This window comes from Monomorium pharaonis, chromosome 8 (assembly GCF_013373865.1).
Source record: "Monomorium pharaonis isolate MP-MQ-018 chromosome 8, ASM1337386v2, whole genome shotgun sequence".
In the NCBI taxonomy this organism is placed as follows: domain Eukaryota; kingdom Metazoa; phylum Arthropoda; class Insecta; order Hymenoptera; family Formicidae; genus Monomorium; species Monomorium pharaonis.
Genome location: NC_050474.1, coordinates 1,512,475 through 1,538,590, shown reverse-complemented (window position 1 = coordinate 1,538,590; position 26,116 = coordinate 1,512,475). Strand labels below are relative to the sequence as shown.

Below are 26,116 nucleotides of genomic sequence, written 5' to 3'. Positions count from 1 at the left end.
TATGTTTTATTTATATCTCTTAATTAAAAAAAAACTAGCGCATAACGTGTATATCGATTGTGCAATGATCTTCAGTAAACTTCATTTTCGCTAGGTAATAGCCGGTCTTTCCATGGCACGCGGAAATGCTCGTTTTTCGAATAAATTATTGATAGCTTGCGGTTGTTCCATGATATTGAGATAGTTACCGTATGAAATTGCATGCGCGAATATGAGTAAATTAAACATGATTGAAGTTACAAAAATTTTTTAAATTTAAAAAGCTATGCAATCAATAACTTATTTCTTATTTCTTATAAATTATTTCTTATTTTGAAATTAAAACAAATAAGATATAATTTAAAAAATATACTTTACAAATTTATAAATCAATTTTTTTATTTAAAAAAAAGTATTTATATCTATATTCAAATTTTAGTGATTCGTTATCACCCACAGTTATATAAATAAATTGAAAAAATAAAATTTAATGAATTTTATGTTGAATAAAAAATTGTTTTTAAATATTTAAATTTTAGAAACAATTCTATTTTACTTGAAACATTTTTTTAGATATTTTTTTAACTAATAATATTATCAAATTGTAAAATGTATAAATATAAAAACTGAAATGAATAATAATTTTTAAATTTAATGTCAACAATCGAAATTTGTGTTATTTTTTGAATTAAATTTTATTTTAAAAATATTTTAATTTGATTAAATTCTGTAAAATTTTCTGTTATGTTTTTCATTAATGTAATTAATAGTAATATTTTGTATGCAGATGTATAAATCAAATAATAATAATGTGTCTATTGACAAAAATGATTACTTTAGATTATTCTGTTCTAGTTAATAATTTGAATGTCTCGAAAATTTTTTAATTTACATTGAAAGGAATATAAAAATTCTCTCATCTCGTTTTAATTAGTTTATAACCTCGTGCGTTAGCACGAAACTATAGTTTTAGTTTGCTATTGGAAAACACGGAAAATGTTGATATGGAAAAATTTAATTATTTTGAAAACTATTTCTATATATACAGATTGTATTACTAAAACAATTTCTATTTCTATATTGAACTCGATGCAGCAATACGATGATATTTTTCGCTTTGTATAACGGCACCTACATATCTTCATTATATTCAGAAAATTTTTTATCGATTAAGCTTCATCTGCGCGAGGATTGTTGATATGTTATAATTTAAAAAATTTTAGTATACGTAAAGAAATAAATTAATTTCTTTTTAAACGTTATTTTATCCAGTTTGACTGTTTCTTCTATTTTTATTTTCATTACATCTGCACTTCTGACGGTACTGTCCGAGTAACAGATATTTCAATTACGGTTTTTCAAACACGAAGAAGATTATAGTTGTGGACATGAATACGCAATAGCCTCCGTATTTTCTTCGTAGTCTCGGCGAGTTTTGCCGCACTTCGAGATGCCACAGGATCTTCGTCCTTCGGGGACGCCTTACTTTCTTTCGGTCCCCTCATTCATCTTATATACGCGAACGCGCGCGCCCCATCTTGACAAGCCCACTCGCCTTATCGCCCTCTCTTCATTCTCGCCGACATCATAGGAAATTGCGGACAAGTTTCCCCCGAGGCGGTTGCCCCATAGAGAAATTCAACCAATTAGATCGACGGAAACTTTCCTAGCCTCCGCCTTACTTAACCGGCGAGCAAGCGGCCTCGAGCTCTCCGCTTCGTTCTGCTCTCGGCATCGTAGACGTGTGTATGCGTGCGTTTCTCCGAGCGACACGCACTGACAAAGCCCGGCATCCTACGCACGGACACGTCTGCTCTACACCCACGAAAACGTCCCTGGAATACCAACGAACCCCATGCCGACGAAGAAGACGGCGCGGGCGCGCGACTCGCGAAGATTCGATCTCCGCGCGCACTTAGAACTCTCTTAGAGATACTCTGTAATTCCAAACCGCATGTCTACCTACCTGCCGCAGCGTAGCGTAATCAACCGACGGAAAGTTTCGACGCAAGTTCCGCGGTCCGTGTAACGGAAAAAGCTAAAGTCGATCCTCCTATGCGTCGAGACTCAGGGTCTGGAAGCGACCTGTGTTTGCCTTCCTCGACAACTTCGTTCAATGTAAGACGCGAGAGAAGATGCGAAATTATTATTGTTCTCTAAGCTATTTCAAATGTGAAATTGCGAAATAAAATTTTTACTAATTCTTGTGAATGTCTCGAGGGTACGTTTGTGTATGAACGTATTGCAATTGATGACTAGAAGATTATAGGAAAAACTAATTGAAACGAGAGCATTATTATTGGCTTAAAAAAAAATAATTTTGGCATTTTAAATCAGTTGTGTAAACACATTATTTTATAACATACTTATATATTTTTTTTATATGTAAAATTTATGAAAAGCAGAAAAAAATTAAAAAATTTTAATAAATTCTTAATCATAAATTAAAAAAAAGCGTAACATAGATTAATTACAAATTTTATTTAAAACGCGTAAAATAATTAATAATTGATTTTTAATTACAATATTTTATATAAAATTGATAAGCTGCAGAATAATACACCGTAAGAAACACGACAGCTGCCAATTATTGTACATAGCGAATAATTAATTTACATTATAAAATAATTAGGTTATGCAGCATTAGGCAGGAAGATTAAATGAACCAATCATAGTAATTGTGCTTCGTGCAAAGGTAAACTGAAAGGTAAACTAAGATTAAATCGATATTTACTCACCGATTCTAATGACTGGCGGCAGCGACATGGCAGTGGTGATCGAAATGACGATTATAACGAACAGCAGTGCCATCGTGTCCAATGTGAATTCGCAGGTAATTCGCACTTGGACGACTATGACATCGTTCGTGCGGATTTTTCGTAATACAAAGTGCGGTGAAAAGGAACGGAAATCATAGGTACGCGAAGCTGCTTCGATTTCACCGACACTTTAACACCAAACTGCACATCTTCAGAAATCTGTCGCACATTGGAAAGGATTCTTAGATGACCGTCATCTTCCGTGCGGTCTGAAAAATAAAAAGAAAAAACATGTAAAAATAATATTTTTTGTAATAAATGGAAGGTAGAAAAGAGCAAAAGTAATAGTAAAATTTAATGAATAAATTAATTTATACTTTGTTAAAAATATTATTAGATTTTTAATACGTACATATATCTTTTTTTTAATACAATAACATATGTATATATAAAATAATTGTTCATGTTTTCAAATATTTGTTGTATAGAGATAAAAAAATTTTAATATTTTTTAATATTTTATGCATGTCTACAAATTCGATGTAACATTACTTATATTTGTTCACGGTTATAGCTTTCTGGTCAAATGGACACCTACCGGGAAACAATGCAGGCGTAAAATAACTGACCTCATAAAATCAGAACCCAAGCAGACCAGCAAAATGCAATCTGCTGGAGGCCATGCTTTTTCGCTGGTAAATTAATTGCTTAAATGGCTAGCACGATTTCGTACGGCATCGTTTGTTGAAAGTAACAACCGGTGGATTACGATTTATAATTTTCGTCTAAAACGAGAAATAACTTGTGCTGTTAACGATTGGTTGAAATTTAGTAGCCAAATAAAAATTTAGATATCTATTATTTCTAATCGCACTTTTTTACGTTTCTTGCGTTTTGAAAGAAAACAAAATAAAAAGTCTAAAGGAATACTTAAAAGACAATTTATCAATCTAATTTATATTTTTTAAACATATATAAAAATATTCTATTTTAAACAACAGTTGAATTAAAAAAAACTGTTGAAAATAGTAACGTTACATTTTTTTTCGTGCGTGATAATAATTTTTTTGCAAAATATTAGAGAAAATTGTGGCCCCCGCACTTTTTGACATAGTCACTAACATGGATTTGTATTAACAATGTTTCGGAACGAGAGTAGGGTTTAGTTTTATTTGCCTTAGACCTCGAAGACGGCGAGAAAGGGGTCGACGCGATGGTCTCTCGAGTAAAATCACGTGGGCCCGAGACTTCATTCCCGGAGGTGCATTTTCCGACGGGAGAGATGGAAAAAAGGGAGTTCTACCTCCTTGGTGAATGCGACCTCCATTATGTTGGAGCCGGTGCCAGAGATACGAAGGAAAAGAGAGAGAGAGAGAGAGAGAGTCGCTCCCTTTATTTCCGAAGCGATTCTTGAAGTTTTTGGCCCTGCCACGATAATGTCTCCACGCCTGGACTCTATCTCGACGTGCCGCATTGTGTTGCGCGACAGTGCCGTCCCCATAACTTCGATCGCGCTAACGCGACAGATAAAGTTCGTACTTAAAACTGCGTTACGAGAAAAATGTAGTTGAATCAAGCGCTTCCCCGGCGAGCAAACTCCCTCAATCTCAACGACATTCCGCAGAGCAAACTACGGAGGAATACCGCAGAATAGCGTCAAGAGACACAATAGCGTTATAATTTCCTTCGTGAAATGGCTAACCGGGGGAGTTCGTGAGGGAGTTTGCCAGCTCAAAAATTTTATTTTACGTTTCACATGTTTATTATTTCCTTTTTTCTTGATGTCAGAGCTAAATCTAGCGAGTATTATACGTATATTCCTTGTGCTTAGGATGATATTCTCAAAACGATTTTGGGATTAATATTAACATTTGGTAATACTTTTTTCTTTCTCAAGCATTTAAAGAATATTAAACTAGGATATCTACAAGATGTCTCCATTGCTTATTCTGAAATTTCCAGAGGGCATTCTTGTACTATTTGGACTTAATTGCGATTTCTTAATCGGTATTTATATTACATGCATTAACTATTTAAAAATTTTATTAATAATTTACTGACATTGTGTTCATTGCTGATAAATGCGTTTTAAAGTGTATGTAAAGTTATTTATTGGTCATCCGATAATCAATTTAGCCATAAAGTATATATTATTTATTTGTTTACATTTGTGTAATTTATTCCGTAGCCTCTTTGTTATTAATCATAGATATAAATTCAATTATCTAACAATATACAATTAACGTATCGTTACATGTACTGTAACATGCAAATGTAGCGCGATGCAAGGCTTCGATTACACGATTCAGATTGTCCACGCGTGCACTGTACGTAAATGAAGAAGCCAATTAACCGTTATAAATTTTGTTGTTAATATCGATTAACTCATCGGATTAAAAGTCCTTTATATCATAACATCAATCTGCCTCAAAGTCTTCTCGTGCCGCGATAGTCAACGCTGTACTACATACAATGTGCGAAGTAAATGGAAGAGAAAACCGGATTGGGCAAACCTCGGTATCAATATTTGACAATCAAAAAAACTGATCGAGAGAATAAAGATCCCGTGCGCACTACTCGTCGAATCACCCTCGCGACCAGCTCTCGGCGGAAGTTTGGTGTCGATGCCGCATGCGGCTCACGCTTTCGCCATTAGAGTTAGCGTAAACGGATTTCAACTAACCCAATTTAGCCGGGGGTAACTTTGCCTCTCGCTGCGTGTTTGTTTGCCGAACGGCGCGGTCCTAAGCGCGCCTCTTGATTACGTAGGTGTGTCCATTGCGTTTAAAACGGCCTTTTTTTTTCATTCTACCGTCTTTCGCCCCATCGGCGACTACGCGCCGGGTTCGTTCTCCTTTCTCTCACATAGTCCTCCCAGTGACTCGAGGCGGGAGGTGACTTTCGCCCTTTCGCGAAACCGTCGCTCCTGTTGCGAATTTATCAAGCGCGAAATATATTTCAAAATTATGCACATTTTTTTACAATGAAATATACATGATAAAAGGGTAATTTCTTAGAAGTATAAAAAGTGAAATGTTTTCGAAATAATGTAATATTTTAAAGGAAATAAAATAATTTCTTTTTGTACGGTCACGGAAATAAATGTAAATGTGGTTTCTTTTTGATATAGTTTATTTGTTTTTATTAATAATTTATAATTTGTAACAGTTTAAGAAATTAAATGTATATTAGAAAATAAGAAAGCATACTCTTTTCTTGCGGTGGATATTCGCAGTGCGTTTTACAGCCGGTAAAAACTGCATTACATCTGCTCTTTATAAATTTTACGATTGAAAGGGATTAACGTGGAAGTAACAACTATGTCTTCCAGGATCGTAAAAAGTCGCTGGTAACTACAATTCTGAACAGAGGCTATTTTTTTCCTTTTTTTTGGAGTCATTTAATTCTACGATTTTACATGTGTACTTTATTTTAGTTTGAGTAAAAAGTTTTAGTATTGCGTCTTAGTTTCCATCAAAAGAGTAAAGAGCGTCATAGAGAATTGATTGTCTTAAACTTTTACTTATCAAAACTAATCCGATTTATTAACTCAAAATTTTCAAGTCCTATAGAGCTAAAATCATCTGCGTTTAATCATAATATTTAACGATATACGAATATCGTTAAATCTTTTCTAAATATTTCTATCTTTTTATATTTCTAATCTCTGAAAATAAAAGGTTCACATATACTAATATAAAATATATAAATTTAGCTATCTAACTGCATAAAAACTTGTTAAATAAAATACCAATGATATCTTTTATAGCTTTAGATAATTGTTTTATATATATATATATATCTCGTTAAATTACAAAAGGTTCAAACACTGTTATTTTTTTAGTAATCTGTGGAAACTAAAGCGTTGTTATTAGGTATCTCTACAAGGTACAGTTCCAACGAGAGCTTAAATAAACAAGTTTTATTGCGAAACGTGAGCGAGGAGAGGGAATAGATGGAACCCAGTAGATTGATGCCGCACGATACCACAACCACAACCACAATCTGGAGAAGTTGCGAAGCAAGTGGTACAGTGGGTAAAATCCGTGCGTATTGTCGAAGTAACGAAACACCAATCAGGATTTAACGCCGCTGGTCAAGATGCACGATATCTTCACGAAGAGTTCCTTAACTTCTGGACTTCTCTCTTCATCTTCTTTCGCTTCGATCCGGCGGCTGTGATAAATTTTTAAAAATTATTGTCACTCTCCCCTGTGGCCGAAAGAAGCTACGTCGACGACACATGCACTGCTCGGTGGGCGATTGCGCGATTAATAACACGGCAGTGTCAGCAAGAATTTCATAACTTCCATATTCTCGAGGAGACTCAGGAAGAAAGTTGACGCGCGACGGTTGAGCGAGATTTAACGGTATTTAACAAAGAAACGGTAAATGATTAATCGATAAAATCTACCGTCGTGTGAGAAACATTTGTGACATGTAGATAGATAGATAGATCGCAAATGAACTAAAGAAATTAATCATCTAGTTAAGGCATATGGCATATTAATTAATATTTACGCTTGTTATGACATCTTAATCGGCAACTTTCACTTATTTGACTGTGACATGTGAGATTTTCCAGGCAACTAATTTCTAGCTTTCTTCCCGAAAAACAAAGCTCGCTTTTAAATAATTCATTTGTAAATACATGTATATATAAATTGTCTAACAAATTAATCGGAGAAGCACACATTTTTTGATGTATTTAGTATTAATAATTATAAAATTTTAATACAAAATTTATAATTATTATTTATAAAGTCTTACATAAATTAATATAACTTTTTATTAAATGCATACGCGTTTCACATGTCTCTTAGATCTCTCATAAGGAAATTGCGACATTGCAGTAGAGACAGAAAATAATGTACAAAACGGCCACATAAAGCAGTTACCTAAAAGCAAGTGTGGACTGGAAAATTATGAATGTCTAACACGTAGCGCCGCTTTCAGGAAACGTATGCTTCAGAAGTGTCAAATTACGAGGTGGATGGGAACATTTGACGAGCATGTCTCTCGTTTGTCTCGATTATTTTAGAATGAGGTATTAACCGTACGACATACGAGGAACAACTCAGAGTCAAGAGGAAGCGCGAAAGACGCTCAAAAGAGGAAAGAAGTTGTTACGTTATTGTATTGTACAAAGCAACGTGCCATATTTCTACACGCGTGAAACCCATTTTACTCAGGCGGAAGCCCAACGATGCTCCTCGGGGAAGCTTCTCTTTGCGAATGGGAAGTATGCGCGTGGTAAAAAGGGACTGCACTCAACGTCTATCTTTTAATGAAAATTGGAGAAGGAATGTCAAAAGTACGCGCAACTATGTTTGCACTTGCTTATACATTGCTTTATTAAAGACATAGCGTATTTTTTCTTCAGTGAATTGAAACAAAGCAGTTTGCGATAATCGCAATAATCGCAATAGTTTCATTAATAACGAATTATTCGCGGTGCAATAAAGGGCATGAAGAAAGATAAAGTATTGATTTGTTGAATAAAATAGAATTTATATTAATATTAAAAGATAAGACACGGAAAAAATGTAATATATCCAATAAGATATGTAGTTGCGGGCTGCCAACTACAGATACAATAATATATGCTATTGCAGTATCAACATTGTACTTGCATTAACAGCAAATATTATTATATTGAGTATTATCCATAATTGGCAGTCCACAACTACATGTGTTATTGATTTTATTACTTTTTTCTGTGTATAAATTAATAAACAATAATAATATAAAGATTTTATTATAAGCAAAACTATAATGTAAAAATCTATTAAAAGCGAGAATTGTATTTTATACGTTTAAAATTGTATGCAACAACAAACAAAGAATAATATAATGAGTGTATTTATATTAAAACAAAGAAAAGCAATTATAAAAAGAGAAAAAAAAAAATATATATATATATATATATATATAATAAAAAAGAGAAAAAACATATATATAATAATTATTAAAATATGTCCAATGAAAGAATGTCTAACGAATCAATCAAACATTATGTACTGGTGTATAAAGAGTATGAGGCGAACGAAAAGCGAAAGTGAAAAAGAGGGTAGTAATAGGTGATTTGGACTATCGTGTTCATTAATTATTGCTTGGTTGGAAATGACATGAATTTATAGGATATCATCGCTTTTCAAGTCGAATATAATAACTATGTTAATACACCGAGTTATATTACAGATATATTATGATAATGACTGTGATTAATGACTATGCTGATCATTCTAAATCCCGTTGATTAACAACAACTTGATTATTCAAGCAAACAGTTTGTAAATGTCAGAGAGTAAATTTGGATACGCTAGTTCAAAACCTTCCCAAAGATATATCATGTTTCCTCTTTATCATACAACACATAGTATTTTTTAAAATATTATACATAATTTTTTACTATTCAAAATACATCCGCAACGATATTTTTTACCGATTAAAAATACTTTGTGTGATGAGCAAAAATAAACGGCTAATGAAATTAATTTATATAAATATTTTTGAAATTTTTATATAATCCGAATAAATTTCTGTCACGAAGTTTCTTAAAGATAATATATTATTGATTATATACATATATACATATAATATTATATACATATATATATGTATGTAACATGCTATCCTTAATTATTTATGAAGATGTATAATCCACTACCAGTTGCGCAAATCTTTCGAGCTATGAGAATACAGTCTCAAAATTTCTATGACACTCGGAACTATGTTTACGAAAGCGGATATTACAAACCATGTTTTTGCCAGGCTATTTTGGAATACTCGAATGCTCGTTAGTAAGAATATAATGATAGGAAGGCGGTTGGCCTTTTTGATGCGGTATTAACGCTATTCATCGCACTCATATTTTCTGCACCAACATTTTCGCATCGCATGCATATACGAAATATTCCACGAGAAAATACTTTATCGATAGATTCTAAAGCTGCTTATAAGTAGAAAATGCCGTATCGTAGCATGACACAAATATTTTAATAAGCATCTTAACGAACATTTCTGAGTCAGCAAATAACAAATAATTAATATATCTGTGACTCATTTAATTAAATCAGTAAAATATATTATCCTAGAGTAACCAATCTTTCAAGTGTAACGTTTGGTATTTGTACTTTAACAATTATTGAAAACCAAACTAACTAAAACTAAGCTAATTAGTAAAAACTAAAGAAATGTTAACATTAAAATTAATTGCTTTAACTCACTTTTTTATTTTTTATTAAAAATAAAAACAAATAAGACTACTAAAATTTTACTTAATTCTTTTGTGACACTATTTAAAATTGTAAATTTATCGACAAGGTATTTCCTATCAAAATGGTCTATATATACTTTTCTTTTAAAATATTCAATTTACTTGGTACCTCGATGCCTCAGTAACAATAACTTATAACTCTTACGAGACAACACTTACGTTTGTCTACGCGAGGTAGAAGATATCGATGCATCTCATGAGACTCATTCCGCACAACACGATTGCCATCAAGATCAAACTCTTCTTTCGTTTTCTCGAACCCGGTTCAGGGCAACCACGACACCCTTGATATTTCGGTGCTTCTACTTTAATCCTTGATATGCTCTACCATTGCACTTTCCTTATAGAAGCATCACGATTTTCTATTCTCATTACTCGAATATCGAGTTTTTTCAACTTTCCTGATTTTAATATCACCCATGCGTTCTTATCACGTCTATAAAAACTGTGTCACTTCGGCTTTCATATTTAATATCCACGTCAAAGTTTGAAGGAGGTAGAAATTCAGAAATTCTGCGCTTCTATGCTTAAATTCACAATGTATATTGACTAATTGATTTTCTTACAAAATCGCGAAGCTTGATTTTTATATAATAAAAAAAAAACAAAAAACTTCTTTAAAGTTAAAATTCTCTTCCGCTGAAAACACTATGTTATTCATTCGTACAACAAAGTCCCTTCGAGTTTTGCGTTTACCGATCACCGTCTCCAAAGAATCCCGCGACCGCGAGAGCCGGCTGATCCAATTGTCGAATGTCCAAAAACATTTCGCGACACGTCGCGATCGTGGCGATTCCCTCGAGCTTTCCGCGACCCCACTCGTGGGAGAACATTGATCTTACTGCTTCCGGCGTATTAGAGCGCGTGATTTTTCTCGACCGGCCTGGGAGATCCCCGCGCAAACATACACGCGCGACGGCGTCGACGGCGACGTCGACGACGACAGCGAGAACGTCTCCGTTTCACGTACGCGCGGTCCGACGATCGCGAGAGACGCGCGGGCACTGGCTGCGCGAGAACTTACCGCCACCCCCGGACGAATGCGCGGACAGGCAGTGCGGGGTAGTGGGTGGCTTTCGAGGGGTGACTCGAAAGGGGTGCTTAGTAGAGTAACGGAGACACACAGGGGGAGAGAGAAGGAGAGAGATAATAGTTGCCTAAGAGAGAGAGAGGGACGAGGCGAGATGCAAGAGATAAAGGATGATGCGCACGAAACACACGAAATCCCTCATTCGACATCCTGCGCGAGTGCCGAAGACAACCCCGCAAAGAGGCGAGACTGCATCCACCTATCTAGGTTAGCGGACTCACGCGACCCTGACCATTCCGTCGCTTCGCCCTCGACTACGTGGACGTATAGTTAGAGGGCAGACGAAGTCCGGAGATAAGCTGGAAATTTCTAAACCGCAATAATTCACACGTGTATATAAAATCTCGAAAGAGACTTTGTTATCATTACGATCCTTTGTAATTATTAACCCTTCAAAACGTGGACAGTTTCTCCTTCGTAAAAGGAAAGAACTAATTTTAATTTCATATGTTTTTATACATACGTGTATATACATCATTAATTTCTTAAAAAAGAAAGAAATCTCCTAAAGCGCGAAGTTGCAACACACAAGGAGCGTTATACTGAATAGATGGACTCGAAAGGGCCTCGCTCGTATCGTCTTTTCTTGAGGACTCACTGCAAGAAACAGAGCATCTTATCTGGATTACCGAGTTTCCTCGACACTGACCATACTTTAGCTCGAAGCGCAAGATCCACTTCTTGCGGCCTCTCAGAACGATCGCAACTCCATCAATCCCCAATCTCGCGCTATTACGTAAGCTCCGGTGATACAGTTTTAAAAATTGCTTTACAGAATCTTGCGCCGCACAGAGCCTTGCCGCAGCGTGGAGCACCTTCAGAGAGAAAAGATGACAGAAAATAGGAGGAGAACAGGGCGAGAATAGTAACGCAGGACATCCTCCTTTCGTTTTAAGTACATAAGGCGGTCTGTGTGATGAAGAACCGAAATTGCTTCCTACCTAGATTACTGTGCTCGTCTCCTCTGACCACGCTCCCAAATTAAGCTCGTATATTTGACAATGTTCGCGTCGTACGTTTTGCGGGTAGGAATTAAAGCTTCATCTCGCGGGATTTACGCGGGAGAGCGAGGTTCCGCGCACGAATCACCTGGCCGCACAACGATCGTTAATATTCTCTCTCCTTCTTCTGTCTTTAGAGATAAAGTTCTAATTATATCACGTAAATGTAAGAGCTATAAAAATTCTAAATATTTACATCTTTTGCGCTGTCGGCGAAAGATAACGCGAATATGAAGTGGTGTTACCGAAGCTATGAAACTTAGCGGAAAATAGCGAAAGGAAGGCAGGTTTAAGAAGAAGAAATAAGTAGGATAAGCGAAGCAACGCATATCGACTACGAAAATGGCCTGAAGGGTTCTTCGTGCTGCGGTTTCAGGGAAAGAACGGAAAGAATGGAAGGAAATGCCGGAAGAAAAAGATGGGAAGAGAGAGAGAGCGAGAGAGAGAGAGAGAGAGAAAGAGGGAGAGAGAGAGAGAGACAATGAGAGAAGGAGGTTAGAAGAATAGAGTATCTAAAGTTGATTCTACGCTTTCTGGACGACCATAGATAGAAGACTACAAAGTGAAGCGAAGTCGTCTTATCCGCGTTAGTGAACAATGACCCTGACCACTTCCTATGCAAAGAGGATTGAGATAAAGTTCGCATTTATCAACGACATGATACTTTTCTAAACGTCTCCCATCATCACATGCAGATGTAAATATTCATTTTTAAAATGTCGGATTTTTAAAATAAATATTCCTGATGTCCATTTATTTCCCTCCAAGATTATACCGAATGTCAGTCTAATCGAAATACTTCACTGATTTGTTCACACAATACATATTATTTTATTATAAAATATTAGTTTCTATTAAATAACTAGAAACAATATATTGTACTGTTACATACATTTCTAGTTATACTAGGAAAAAAAATTTAATGCTTTCGGCAAAAACTGTATAGTTAGAGCATTTTTTAGAAACAATCATAAATATTTTGTTTTATACAACAAAAAGCTCAGTTGCTTTCGCAAAATGAAACATAAAATATGTAGAACAAAATATTTGGTCACTGTTAGAAAAATCCTCGACTGAAAACACTAAATTTTTTGTTGTATGCATATTTAATAGATTTGTTCATTCTGCAATATTGTACAATGTAATTCATTTTTACTTATTTACGACATACAAATATACAATACAGTGTGTTCGTAATTTTTAAAATTATAATTTTATTTAATGTTCTTATTTTACAGACAATAATAAATTTTATTTTTTTGCAAAAAGTTATAATTTATAACAATATAAATAAAATTTATACATTGTATTTCTCTAAGCACGGAGAAGAGAGATGTGTACATATGTGTGTGTGTGTGTGTGTGTAAGAAAATTTTTAGTATAAAATCTTATTTAACAGATTATTTTTATATTACTTATTAATTTCTTTACACACACAGTTTCTATTTAAATTTCAGCTTATGGTATTAACTTTTTAGATTAACATTCCAGATTATCCTTCATTGCAAAAGTGCATAAACTAACACTTTTGCACGATACTGATATGTAAATGTAAAAAATGTAAATTTTTAAATTTTAAGCTATGCTTGAAATTGCGGTTCTTGTCATGATATACATAGTGTTCACAACTTTAGTAATAAGAATTATGAGACACTATAGGATGATGATATATTATGTCTTGAATAATTTTATAATGGCAATGGGTTTTTAAGATGTCTCTACTACTTAACAACACCCTTCTTTATCTTCTTTATTGCAAACAATTTCTTTCTTATACTAGTAGGTAATTTTTTATTATTATTTGTCAAACGGCTATCATAACCTTACTGTATGACTTCAATGATGCAGATAGCAATCACAGAGCAATAACTAATAGAATTATTATTATTTACTGTTAAAAATAATTTATTTATCACGACAATTATAAATTTTATTTAGTTTTATAATTTCTAATTTTTGTTGATCCGTACTTTAAATATCACGACTATTAACTGACAGTTATGAAAAAAAGATAAAATGTAAAAAAGGGACATTACTTTTCACGCGAATTGAATTATCACGATTCGCTAAAAGCTAATGAGCTGTTTATTTTAGTTTATTTTATTTGCTCATCGATCACAACGCAGAAACAAAGAAAAAAACTTTTAATGAATTTCTTTATCATAAAGAATTCCTGCTGACTATCTCTTTAATAAATTTTCTCCATGTTATCGGGAAAAACGCTTAAATTAAGATATCTGTCAGAGCGATCGTTTATGCATTGTTTAATATTTCTTTATTACATATACGTATTCAGCACATAATTTTTTAGTAGAAAAATCGCCCGTTCAATTATCATCAAATGTTATCGCGTCGCGACATCTCACCGTTCTATGGTGTCCCGATGTCTCTTTCAGTAACGTATAGTGACACTCTGGCTGAACACCAAGAAAACTGCTGACAAAATTTTCACGAAAGCATGTAACTCAGCTCTCATGATATCTTCTCTTAATGGGATAATAAACTGTCCATGACAGCGACATATAAAAAGTAGTGTTTCTATTCTTATAAGCATGATAACCGTGGTATGTTAAAAGTGAACTTCTAACCTATTACTAATAACCATGCAACAATACATTTATAATTATAATGTTCACAAATAATATTATAATAAGTTTTACAAAATAACGGCAAAATAACAGTAGATTTGTAAAAATTTTAAAAAGTAAAAGAATTAATAATACGCCTTTTTTCAAAGTAGATTTGATTTTAAAATCGCTTTACACAATTAAAATATACAGTAAAGTGCTATATGTTTATTGTGCAATACGAAAATTATTATAATTAAAAAATTTGTTAATTAAAAATCTAAAATATGATATGATATATATAATGATACGAAACATTATTATTATTATTATTTTACACATTAAATTTTTTTATAATATGTAAGATACATACTAGTACATAGTTACTCACTCAGATATGTATAATGGCGTAGCTGTAGATTTTTTAATACTAGATGTAAAAAATGTACATTATTATATACATCACGTTTATTGATAAGAAAGCATTATATTTATTGAGCATACGTAAAATAACGTCACTCATTTCAGTGAGTATTTACTATGACAATTTCTTCTTCAGTAAACTAATAAAATGTTAACGAAAGTGCAATTGTTTTGTCTCTTCTATTTACCATATGCAAGAGAACAATTTTCTTTCTATTTTACATTGTACACATAATTTGGTACGCGATATTAAATGTATGAAATATGTACATAATAATAATTTGGACAATAGTAAATAACGGCATTGCAAATATGTTCTCTTTTGTTAATTTCATATTTGAGTATATATTTGTAATTTTTATTTGATAATAGTAATTAAACACAAACATATTTGAGTATATATTTGTAATTTTTATTTGGTAATATTAATTAAACACAAACAATGTTGTAATATTTGAAAAGCACAAACACAAGGATACCGATGAAAATTTCGAAATATTTGATAAATAGATTGAATCGATTAAATTTACATTAAAAAAATTTAAGTTTCTATAAAAATTTGTTATTTTTTATCACTTATAATCTAAATGATACAAATTTTATAATACAAATTTTATTTACAGACTTGTCCTATGATTCTAAAATTATTTTAGAATCATAGGACACATATTAAAATTTTCGTACTCTTAATCAAAACATTAAGTGATATATGTATGAAATATTTTCAACGCAAATCATCTTTTTTCTGCAATTGCATAAAACAATTTTCAAAGTGCACCACACATTCGCGATTTATTTGAATGTATTGCAATAGCTGCGGGTTGAATTTCAACGCAAAAGAGTTAAAGTAAGTTGCTCACTGGTGCGGCTAGTGCATCGCATACGGACATAGCAGCACGCAGAAATTACTTTTTTTTCTTTCCAGAAAAACTATACGGACATACATATACGTTGTACACGCGTACAATAGATAAATCAAGCGCATAGCGACAGCGACCCGACAAAATGCTCTTTTTTTACCCGCCGTCATTCTGTTTTGTGCTTTTTCAAAGTGTTCCTCGAACTCGAGTGATAGAAATCTACCGTCGTGGACGACAAATATCGGTCAGTAATTCCGTACAGCATTGTGTTCCTTTCCTCTTGACTTTTTCTTCAATCAAGCTATTCGGATTACAACGCCCAGAAGCTTTGTAACATCCTTTTGCACCCGAATGATCGTGTTTCGCGTGGAATTCGGTATTCTCAACGCTAGTGCCTCGCTCGGTTGCACCACAATTTCTTTCTACGGGCAGAATTAATTACGCGCTTTGTCTTTCTCATATCTAGCTGACGCAGTAAAACTGATTGTACGCGCACGCCATTACGATCAAATTTAATTTTGTATTATAAATTAGCCATATTGTATTAATTATTGTTTTAATAATCAGAACTCCATTTAAACGAGAATTTTGTGTTTATTTAATAAAAATCAAGAAATATTAAAATAAAATATTTAATTGATATGAACTATTACTTTACTGAATACACTTTATCATTTTGTTATAATAATTATATAGAACAGAAATATTAAATTTAATAGAAACTGTATTCTGCAAATCCTTCAAATATTTTTATTACAATACTAATATACTATTTGTTCCACATTCAGAGATATGTATTTTTTTCGATCTATATAAAGTTATTTATATAGGTCTTGTATTAAGTGATTCTGACACATGTAGATATAAACACAAAACAAAAACTTTAGACATATAATTATTTATACACATTTTTTATAGCAATTTTAGCTTAATAAATGCAATAAGTAAGCAGGTATTAGCATAATAAGTACATATATAAATTACTTTTTTTAAGTTAGTATTAGTAAGTTTGTACTTGTATATGTAAGTGCGTAATATTTCTGAGAGAGAAAAATAATATTAAAAGGTAATTATTTACTTTAAATAAGTGAACAGATATTAATATGTTGATAAATGTAATTAAGCACTTTTTATAAGTTAGTAAGTACGTATAAAAAACATCAGAGAGAGAGAGAGAGAGAGAGAGAGAGAGAGAGAGAGAGAGAGAGAGAGAGAGAGAGAGAGAGAGAGAGAGAGAGAGAGAGAGAGAGAGAGAGAGAGAAAGAGAGAGAGAGAGAGAGACGGGGAGAGACGGGTAGAGACCGGGAGAGACGGGGAAAGACGGGGAGAGACGGGGAGAGACGAGGAGAAACGGGGAGTGACGGGGAGAGACTGGGAGAGACCGGGAGAGACTGGGAGAGACGACAAGAAACGGGGAGTGACGGGGAGAGACCGGGAGAGACCGAGAGAGACTGGGAGAGACGAGTAGAGACGGGTAGAGACCGCGAGAGACGGGTAGAGACGGGAAGAGACCAGGAGAGGCGGGGAGAGACGGGGAGAGATCGGAAGAGACTGGGAGAGACCAGGAGAGACGGGTAGTGACGGGGAGAGACCGGGAAAGACCGTGAGAGACTAGGAGAGACCGGAGAAACGGGCAGAGACTGGGAGAGACGGGGAGAGACGGGCAGAGACCGGGAGAGACGGGGAGAGACCAGGAGAGACGGGGAGTGACAAGGAGAGACCGGGAAAGATCGGGAGAGACTGGGAGAGATGAGTAGAGACGGGTAGAGACCGCGAGAGACGGGGAGAGACCGGGAGAGACGGGGAGAGACCGCGAGAGACGGGTAGAGACGGGAAGAGACCAGGAGAGACGGGTAGAGACCGGGAGAGACCGGGAGAGACGGGGAGAGCAGATTTGTATAAAAAGTAATTAATGAAAAGAATACTATGAATATTGTTTTGATGTCAACTTAAAAGTAGTTAATTATAATATGTTTTAACTTTAATATGCTACAACGTATTTTTCTATTATTTCACGTAACAATGCTGTCAACTATTCAGTTGTTGACACAAATGCAAATTAAAACAATTGTTATGGAAAAGAATCGAAAAATATAAGACTCATAAATTTTAAAACTAAAATGGGATTTATGAATCAAGCGCTGTTAATCCTGCACAATTATTATTATATTTATTGTATTACAATTTATAAAGTAATCACCAGTTACAACATAAAATTTCATGCAAATTAATTATTTTTTGTATCCGTTTACGTTATGGGCACATTTGAATACATTAGAGAAATAACATTGCTAATTTGTATAAAATGTATTTTAGAGACACAATGTTTTTTATTATTATAAAAATTACCTGTAGTATCTCAGAACACAACAAATATTTCTAACATAGTTTTGTATTAAATCTTTAAGTTAAATTTCTTACACAGTTGTGTGTTAATTTAATATATTAGTATTATGTTATTTAGACTTTTACATGTTAAATAAAGACTATTTTTAAGAGTTAAAATGACACAATGTATGTGTAAATACATGACATGAATTCTTGATTACATTTTGTATGTTAAAGTGAACAGAAGAAAAATTATGCTTTTTTTTGTTGACGAAACACTGACGAAAATCAAACAATAGAAAACAGTAATCTCTTCATGACTAGACTGGGTTATAATAATCCAGCCTTGGTCCAAATTACCCAAAATCTTAGTGAAATAGTTTCAACTAAACGTAAGATAATTATAACAAAATAATGTACTTATAATGAAATGTTTATAATTATTTTGTTTTGTTATTTAAATTTACCATTAAAAATACACATTGTAAAAAGGTATCCTTCTGTGAAGACTCAAAGAGCAAACAAAATATTCTTACTCTCGAAACATCTTTTCTTACAAAATGTTTGCTCTCTAGCACTCTGAAAGCAAATATATATATATATATATATATATAGCTTACTATAGTTGCTGAATCGAACTTGTGTGGCCCCGTTTATTTGCGATATTCGAGTCTATTGTTCATAAGCTAACGCGTATATATCGATTGCCGGTGCCTTGGATCTACGCCAGATCGTTTGGTACCCAACGAGCCAGCCACCAACTTTCATCCTTGACTCTTCCTCTTCTCGCTTTGCCATAGTTTCGCGATCATCTTTCATCTATACGCGCATCATAACGCGGCTAAATTTATTTTTTTTTTTAATCGACGAGATATGTTACAAAGTTGTCTTGTACCAATTTTCAATGATGTGAAAATTTAATATTTAAGTAATACTAATTTCAACTTTGTTACAATTCACTTTTGCAGAACTGTTACACAAAACTCGACGTTTCTCATAAAGGATTGTAAAGAGAGAATTGTAAAGGATTGTAACGAAATTCTATCAAAATATTAATTTTAGAATTTTATTATAAATTTTACTTTTTGCTTACATAATGAAAGAATTTATGTGCACAAAACAACATATATCTTTTGTTTCTTTTCTAATATATTTATACCTCTCTAAAATCAATTATATCTTCAATAAATTATCTTCAATAAACCACGTGAAAATTGCACGTTACTCACCATGCGTAATAACGCAAACCTAATGACAATCATTTCAAAATGCCACGGCAAATTTTACTTTGAATTTCGCAAGTGATTAAAATTCAATTTTCATATTGCCAATAAACATTTAACGTGGGGAGGAAAGTTTCTGGCATGCAAACGTCAAGGTAATAGAAGTTGACAGCACAGTGTTAAATTAGATACGCGAGGCAAACGATTTAATAAAAGTAGACTCCTCTTGAATTGTAAAGAAAAATTTTGTTTTGTACAGTACAATTACTCTTTGCAAAGTCGTCTCTGTGGTCATTTCATTTAGATATCAAAATGAAAATGTCTGAAGCACGACGTAGCTGCGAGTGTTTGTAATACAATTGCAAGTTTGCAAGCTCTTATGAATCTCAAATGAGAAACAACCACTACCAATCGTTAGTGACGTGACCATGCAACAATAAGAATATTATGAACAAATTGCACTTGAATCTTTAACGGGTGCATCTCCAAATAACGCTAAAGAGCATAAATGAGAATTTATCTCATATCTATTTCACATTATTTTTACTAATATTCTTTTTTATTATATCTTTCTTTTTTTATAAAATATTTATAAGATACACAGTTATTTTATTTTAAATGCCAAAGATAAAAAAAAATATTGAGAAAAAACCTGTGTATAAGAATCACAGAACTGCGAAGTGAAAATGCAGGATGTAAATCGTTTATATTATACTTATTCGCGTGTTAAGAAAAACTTAATTAAACAGAGTTGAAATTAATGCATTTATGTATTATATTTTACATCGCATAATGTTTCCTAGTCGAGTCTACTTGACTTTATAGATGTAAACAAAGATTTATCAGTGCGTGAGATAAAATTTTATGATAAATATATATTTAAAGTATCACTCATTGTTCTGCGCCATTAGCAAAACCATTAATTAAAGTAACAACAACCAACGCGCGATAAAACGAAAGTGATAAAAAAAAGACGTTAGAAATGAAGAACAAGTTGAAAAGTCAGTTCATAGCACAATGATCGTCTCTATCGTAGCCTTCCCTTTTTCGCTCTTTCTCTTCTGAAGGGCTCTTCTCCCTCATCCTCGCGCCTCTGTAGCGTATCTCTGCCCCTCTTCATCTTCCCTCTCTGCTTCCTGACGATAGAAAGGTCCACTTATCATGCCAAAAATAAATCCAGCACGGTCGGACCGGAGATAAATTCAGGGAAACGCATTGGAGCGCGAGGTGACTAACGATGACTATCATTCACTCTAGGCTTTCTTTTAAGGGCGGGCTAAGCACGAGCACCTTCAAGGCAAGGTAGATCCGTCCTTAAAGCGCCGGTTCAAAATTAATTAAGCAGCGCTTATGCAGCTCCGTAGTTTATCCTTCTTCCGAAGCCCCAGGTAGTCGGTATATAGCGTATTGGTTGACATGCTGAAACTCGCTCGAGGATACAACTCCTCCGAGTATTCTGGAATACGAACGTTCGTAATTAAAGTTTAACGGTGATTTTACTTCTATCTACTAATTTCCTCGAGTGGACGAAACCCTGGTGAGAGATGATATTATTAAACGACGAAATTTTATATTCGCTTTGTTCAACAATCTTTTCCAATTCGTTTGGTGTTATTTTAAATTTAGAAGCTTATAATTTAACAATAAAGTTAATAATGAAAATTTTATGATTGCAACTTTAATGAAAATTTAATCGATTGCAATTATCATGATATTTCTATTTATTATTATATTTTTTGTTATAGTTTTGTTATAAGTTTAATAGAAATTAATCAAACATAATATTTTAATCGAACTGAACATTAAATCTTGATTAAAATTTTAATTGATAAAAATAAAGTTTTTTTTTTCTTTGTATTTTGACAGTGTAGTAGCTGTTACTTCACCTTTTCCGAAGCTGCTCATCAGAGACGATTCTACTTACTTGCTCTCTGTGCCTTCTAATATATTTGGTCGAGAACTAGTTTAATTAAAGGAGGTACAATTTAACATTACTTATCTATCTGCTTTGCTGATTTTGCCAAAACGTTGATAATTAGTACATTTTGCACTAAATGATTTAGTTAACGTAACACATTTAATTAATGTTCTTTATTGTTTTGTTTCTTGTTTCCAACTTTTTTACTTACTCATCATCGAAAAAAAGTTTAAAACGTATCATATTAAATGTATAAAAACAACTGTCAAGAACTAATGTACTAATGTTATTATTTTAATGTTAATTATATCATATATTTGCTATATAAGTTTTATTTAAAAACACAAGTTTAGCTTATTATTGATGAAACGAATTATTGATAGAAAAAAATTTGTTAGCATGGACATCTTTGGCCAGAATGTGCAAAAAATAGAGTTTAAACACCGGTAACATGTCACGGTAAGCACCATAATGGTGACCATTCGCTTCAGTTCTCCAATGCTGTGGGAATTGCTCGGGCGTGTCGGGCGACTACGCCTTCACTGCAAGGTTATATATGACCCGCAACAAGCCGGAATCGCACGATAGAAAAGCGTCGTAGGTGGAAATCGATATACCGCGAACTGTAACACTCCGGTCTTGAATTTCGCGGGCGAAAGGCGAGTTGGATTTTGTCCAGTTACCAAGTCGGGCGAGACGTTTCGTTCTATTTTCGAGACTGCAAGGCCGAGAAAAGGCGATGAAAAGTACGAGTAAAACAAGTAATAGCACATTAATTAATGCGCACAACTTTTTAGAACTTGAGCCAAATTTTATGCAATTACGTATCTTCAGTATCGGGAAATAATATTGCCTATATACGAAGTATTATCCGAACACTGATTCCAAAGGATATCATTTTGCTTAGCAAAAAGAAGATATATACTATTACAACATGTTTTACGGTACATTGAATTCATTAAATTTCATAGCTATCTTATTTCTTGCATTTGTAACTTAGCACTTCCTATCTTAATGCATTTTATGCATACCAAATAATTTTTATTTAATGCGTCAGTTAATTCTTCTCTCAGTTACAATAATAACATCCAAAAATGTAAATTAGTGATATTTTTATTACACATTTAGCGCAAAATCTTTATCGATGTACCGATATTATTAATGTAGTGATGACAAAACGAAATATAAGCAACAAAGTTCTAATCGATCGTGTTGCGTTAACATATTGTTATGCTGTATTGCGTGGAAAAATTGAAACGTAATTTAGACCAATTTAGATCAATTTATTGTGTAAATTGATGTAAAACGGTTGTTCCATTTTTACTTTAATGGTCCATTGTCTTAATGGAAAAACGAGTACTTTGCAGATGAATCGATTGTCCTTTCGTTGAAGAGATCTCGTCTAACCACTCTTTATCGCGTGTCTTTCATTAATTTACTAGTTGATAATAAACGATAATTTTGCCGAAATTATCGATAGATACTTTTTAATAGAATTCTCAATTTTCTTGATTAGTCAAAAATAACACGAAATAAACTTTTAATATAGATTTTCTATGATTTATTAATATTCGCAACTCAAAAGTGTAAGAGGTGTGTGTCAGGACGAGCGTCTTGTGAGGAATAGAAAACACTTTATTATATTTCTTCGTAGTGTTACTTATTTTATATTATTTCTCTATATTTTATTAAGAGACACATTTCTGTCTCTAATTACGAATATGAGGCATTATTTTAATTCGCCATTAATAAGATTGTTTAATTAAACCATTAATACACATAAAGAATAAACACATACTGTCGTCATAATTAATTAACATGAATTTTGAGACGCTGTATCATGGCTGACAATATTTACTATGCACATTCGTGATTATTCATTAAACTCTTTGCCACGCTTTCTGTCACTATATTATAATCTAATGTAACCACGGCTGGGCATATTTTTACTGAAATTACTATCTCGTAATTTTTCCCGATTTTGCTAACAAGTTTTACCTTCTTTTTTCATATCTACGTTTAAATTAATTCACTTATGTCATTTTTGTTGGTAATACCAAAATTAATTTTACAGTTTATTTAAATTAAAAAATTTTTATTATTTAACTTTTATATTTTATAACTACTTACTTAAAAAAAATTAAATAATCATGTTTTAAAATAAAATAGATTATATGACAGATAACACAATTAAAATCAAAAATTAATTTAAAAAATTTTTCTAACATAAAAAATTACATTTTTATAGTATTTCTATTACAAATTTACAGATAATTTTTTTTCCTTGAGATATTTTAATAGCTACAATGCAATGTAGAGACTGCAAACGGATGATTCTACATCATTTGTGGATTTTTCTGCAATGTATGTGAAGCAGACGGATTTTGAGCTAAAAGGCAGTGAAAGTGTTCCTGTGAAGCATGACGAGAGTAATGATACTCACACTAATGCAACTGCACAGGGATACCTCCACTAGTTCAACATACATCGATTTGCTCGAACTATTGGCATACACCATTTCTTCCTACCGAACGGTCACCATCTCTGTTCTTCTCATCGATATAAAATAAAAGGTAATGATTTATGTACCCAATACACGCTGAACTCTCTCGTAATATCTATAATAACATCTATAATTATAACTCGCTCATACCATACTATTCGTATTGCTACAGATATTTCAGACTTATAATATCAATAGTAACAACTATAATTATAATTACAATTAGACTTTTTCAATGTGTGTGAACAGAAATTAGAAAATTGAGATTTGTCAATCTTTTTTTATGCACGAAAACGTACGTTTGAATTAATTTATATTGAAAGTTTTATCCGACGTGTTATCGAATTGCAACCCCGAATTTCACCGCGCTGCGTAATCAAGCTCGCTCTGGGTGTAATCTAACCGGTAAACCGTTTCCGGCTTATGTTTCTAGGTCATTTAGAAATTCGATCGCGGGCCATCGCAGTTTCCATTGGTGGAACCGATCTAATTCGCGCGGCGCGGCGCGGCAATGCTTCCCGCAAAGATCGAATCGAGAGCAGGCCGCAGAACGGGAAAAGGCGTAGACGCGAGGTCCGGTTTTATTACGAGAACTTAGCGCAACACACGCGTACGCACGAGCATGTAGACGCATGTGCATACACAGAAACACGAGAGGCGTGCATTTACGTGCGGCGATGCACGTAACGATCGCATGCACACACCACGTGATTACTATTCGGTATAGAAATTTACAGCATAGATCGGTCTCGCGTTTGGCGTGTCATTAACGTGCAATAAACGAATATTATCGTAATTTGACAAATTATTTTTAAGCCGCCGACAGCTATTTCGTACAATACCGGTTGCACCGGTTGAGCGCTACAATTATCTTTAGGAATAATTTACATAGATTTCTCTTTATTCCCGATGTTGTACTTTTATGCTTCATAACATGCTAAAGTGTATTTATTATTGAAGAAAAAGTTTCGAGTTTAGCGATATGAAAGCAGAGCTGGAAGAAAGAGGAGAATACGCGAAAGGGGGCGGCCTATAACACGCGAATTATTCGGACAGAAGATACGACATGGACCAGCTGTTGCTTATTGCTGGTACCCGCACACATGGTGCCGACTCGTTATTATCGCACTTGTTGTAGGACGAAACTCACCTTAAAGCATGCATGAGCAATGCGAACAAGCGTGAGCTAACGAGCGATAGAATTCGGAAAATGATTCAAGGACTCCGAGTCCTCCGAGCTTTTGTTGAAACGCTCAAGACAACATTCCATAATTATACGCAACAGAGAAATTTCCGTGCTGTAAACGATTTCCATCGCTACTGCCTCATCAAACGAGTTTTAAACTTTGACTGATAAAAGAAAATTGTAACGAAGGTATTTCAAACGCTGTCTCCTCTCTAAAAAATGTGGCCGACCATGAAGTGGCACGATAAATAATTCTTTTTAAGGAAATTCACTCGCGCTCAGTATTCCAGATTGCGTTCTAGATTGCCTATCGAATTTTATAAATTTAGACGAGCCTTCCTTTGTGATCGTCTCAAGATCTTGTCTCAGGAATTTATGAATCCTTTGTATTGACCGTATTGACTCACGTTTTATTTCTTTTCTTCTTTCTTCTTTTCTTTATTTTTTTTCTCGATTTTCTTTCTTACTTTCTCTTGTTCGAATCACGGAAAATCGTCATTTAAGGCAACTGACTGAGATCCCTTATCCCTTTACAAGTTTTCTCGCATTGTCACGATTCGCGAATGTTTCTTTCTCATGTTCTTTCATTCATTTTTTTTTCTCCTTTTGCACATCGACCTTATTGATTTTATACGTTGTATAAAATGGTCACATAGAGTTTTGCAATGTTTTGTTGTAATTTTGTTTAAAAAAACTAAAACTTACAGCCACTGATTATGCTCACAACTATTCCATAAATTAAATTCAATTAAATTCATTAAATTCTATATAAAATTAAAATTATTTTTTTTTACATTTATTTTGTTTATTTCACTAATTTTGCAATTTTAATTTGCAGTTGGATATTAACCTATTATTCTATTAACTTTTTGAAATAAATTTATTTTTAAATCTAATTCATACGATAAATATTTTTAGTCCTTTAATAATTAAAAAATCTCATACATGCAACACACACACACACACACACACACACACACACACACACACACAAAATAAT

General features: G+C 33.5%; 1 protein-coding gene and 1 long non-coding RNA gene across 12 annotated transcripts in view; one reads left to right on the top strand and one right to left on the bottom strand.

Annotated features, from left to right (window-relative positions):
- The window catches only part of LOC105834938 (glutamate receptor ionotropic, kainate 2), a 124,702-nt gene extending 113,665 nt beyond the window's left edge, over window positions 1-11,037 (bottom strand). For 3 of the 7 annotated variants that reach the window (XM_012677797.3, XM_036290522.1, XM_036290525.1), the window contains exons 1-2: window positions 10,177-11,037; window positions 2,718-3,007 (exon numbers count right to left, since the gene is read on the bottom strand). In XM_012677797.3, the coding sequence (XP_012533251.1) occupies window positions 2,718-2,790 (73 nt within the window). In that variant the 5' untranslated portion in view covers window positions 2,791-3,007; window positions 10,177-11,037. The remainder of the gene's footprint in view (window positions 1-2,717; window positions 3,008-10,176) is intronic. The other 4 variants (XM_012677804.3, XM_012677805.3, XM_036290523.1 and 1 more) reach the window with 3 other exon arrangements.
- The window catches only part of LOC105831435, a 177,808-nt gene that overhangs the window by 126,746 nt on the left and 24,946 nt on the right, over window positions 1-26,116 (top strand). The window contains exon 4 of one of the 5 annotated variants that reach the window (XR_004964246.1): window positions 23,802-24,000. The exons of the other annotated variants lie outside the window; for them this stretch is intronic. This is a non-coding gene — a long non-coding RNA (uncharacterized LOC105831435). The remainder of the gene's footprint in view (window positions 1-23,801; window positions 24,001-26,116) is intronic. 5 annotated transcript variants of the gene reach the window in all.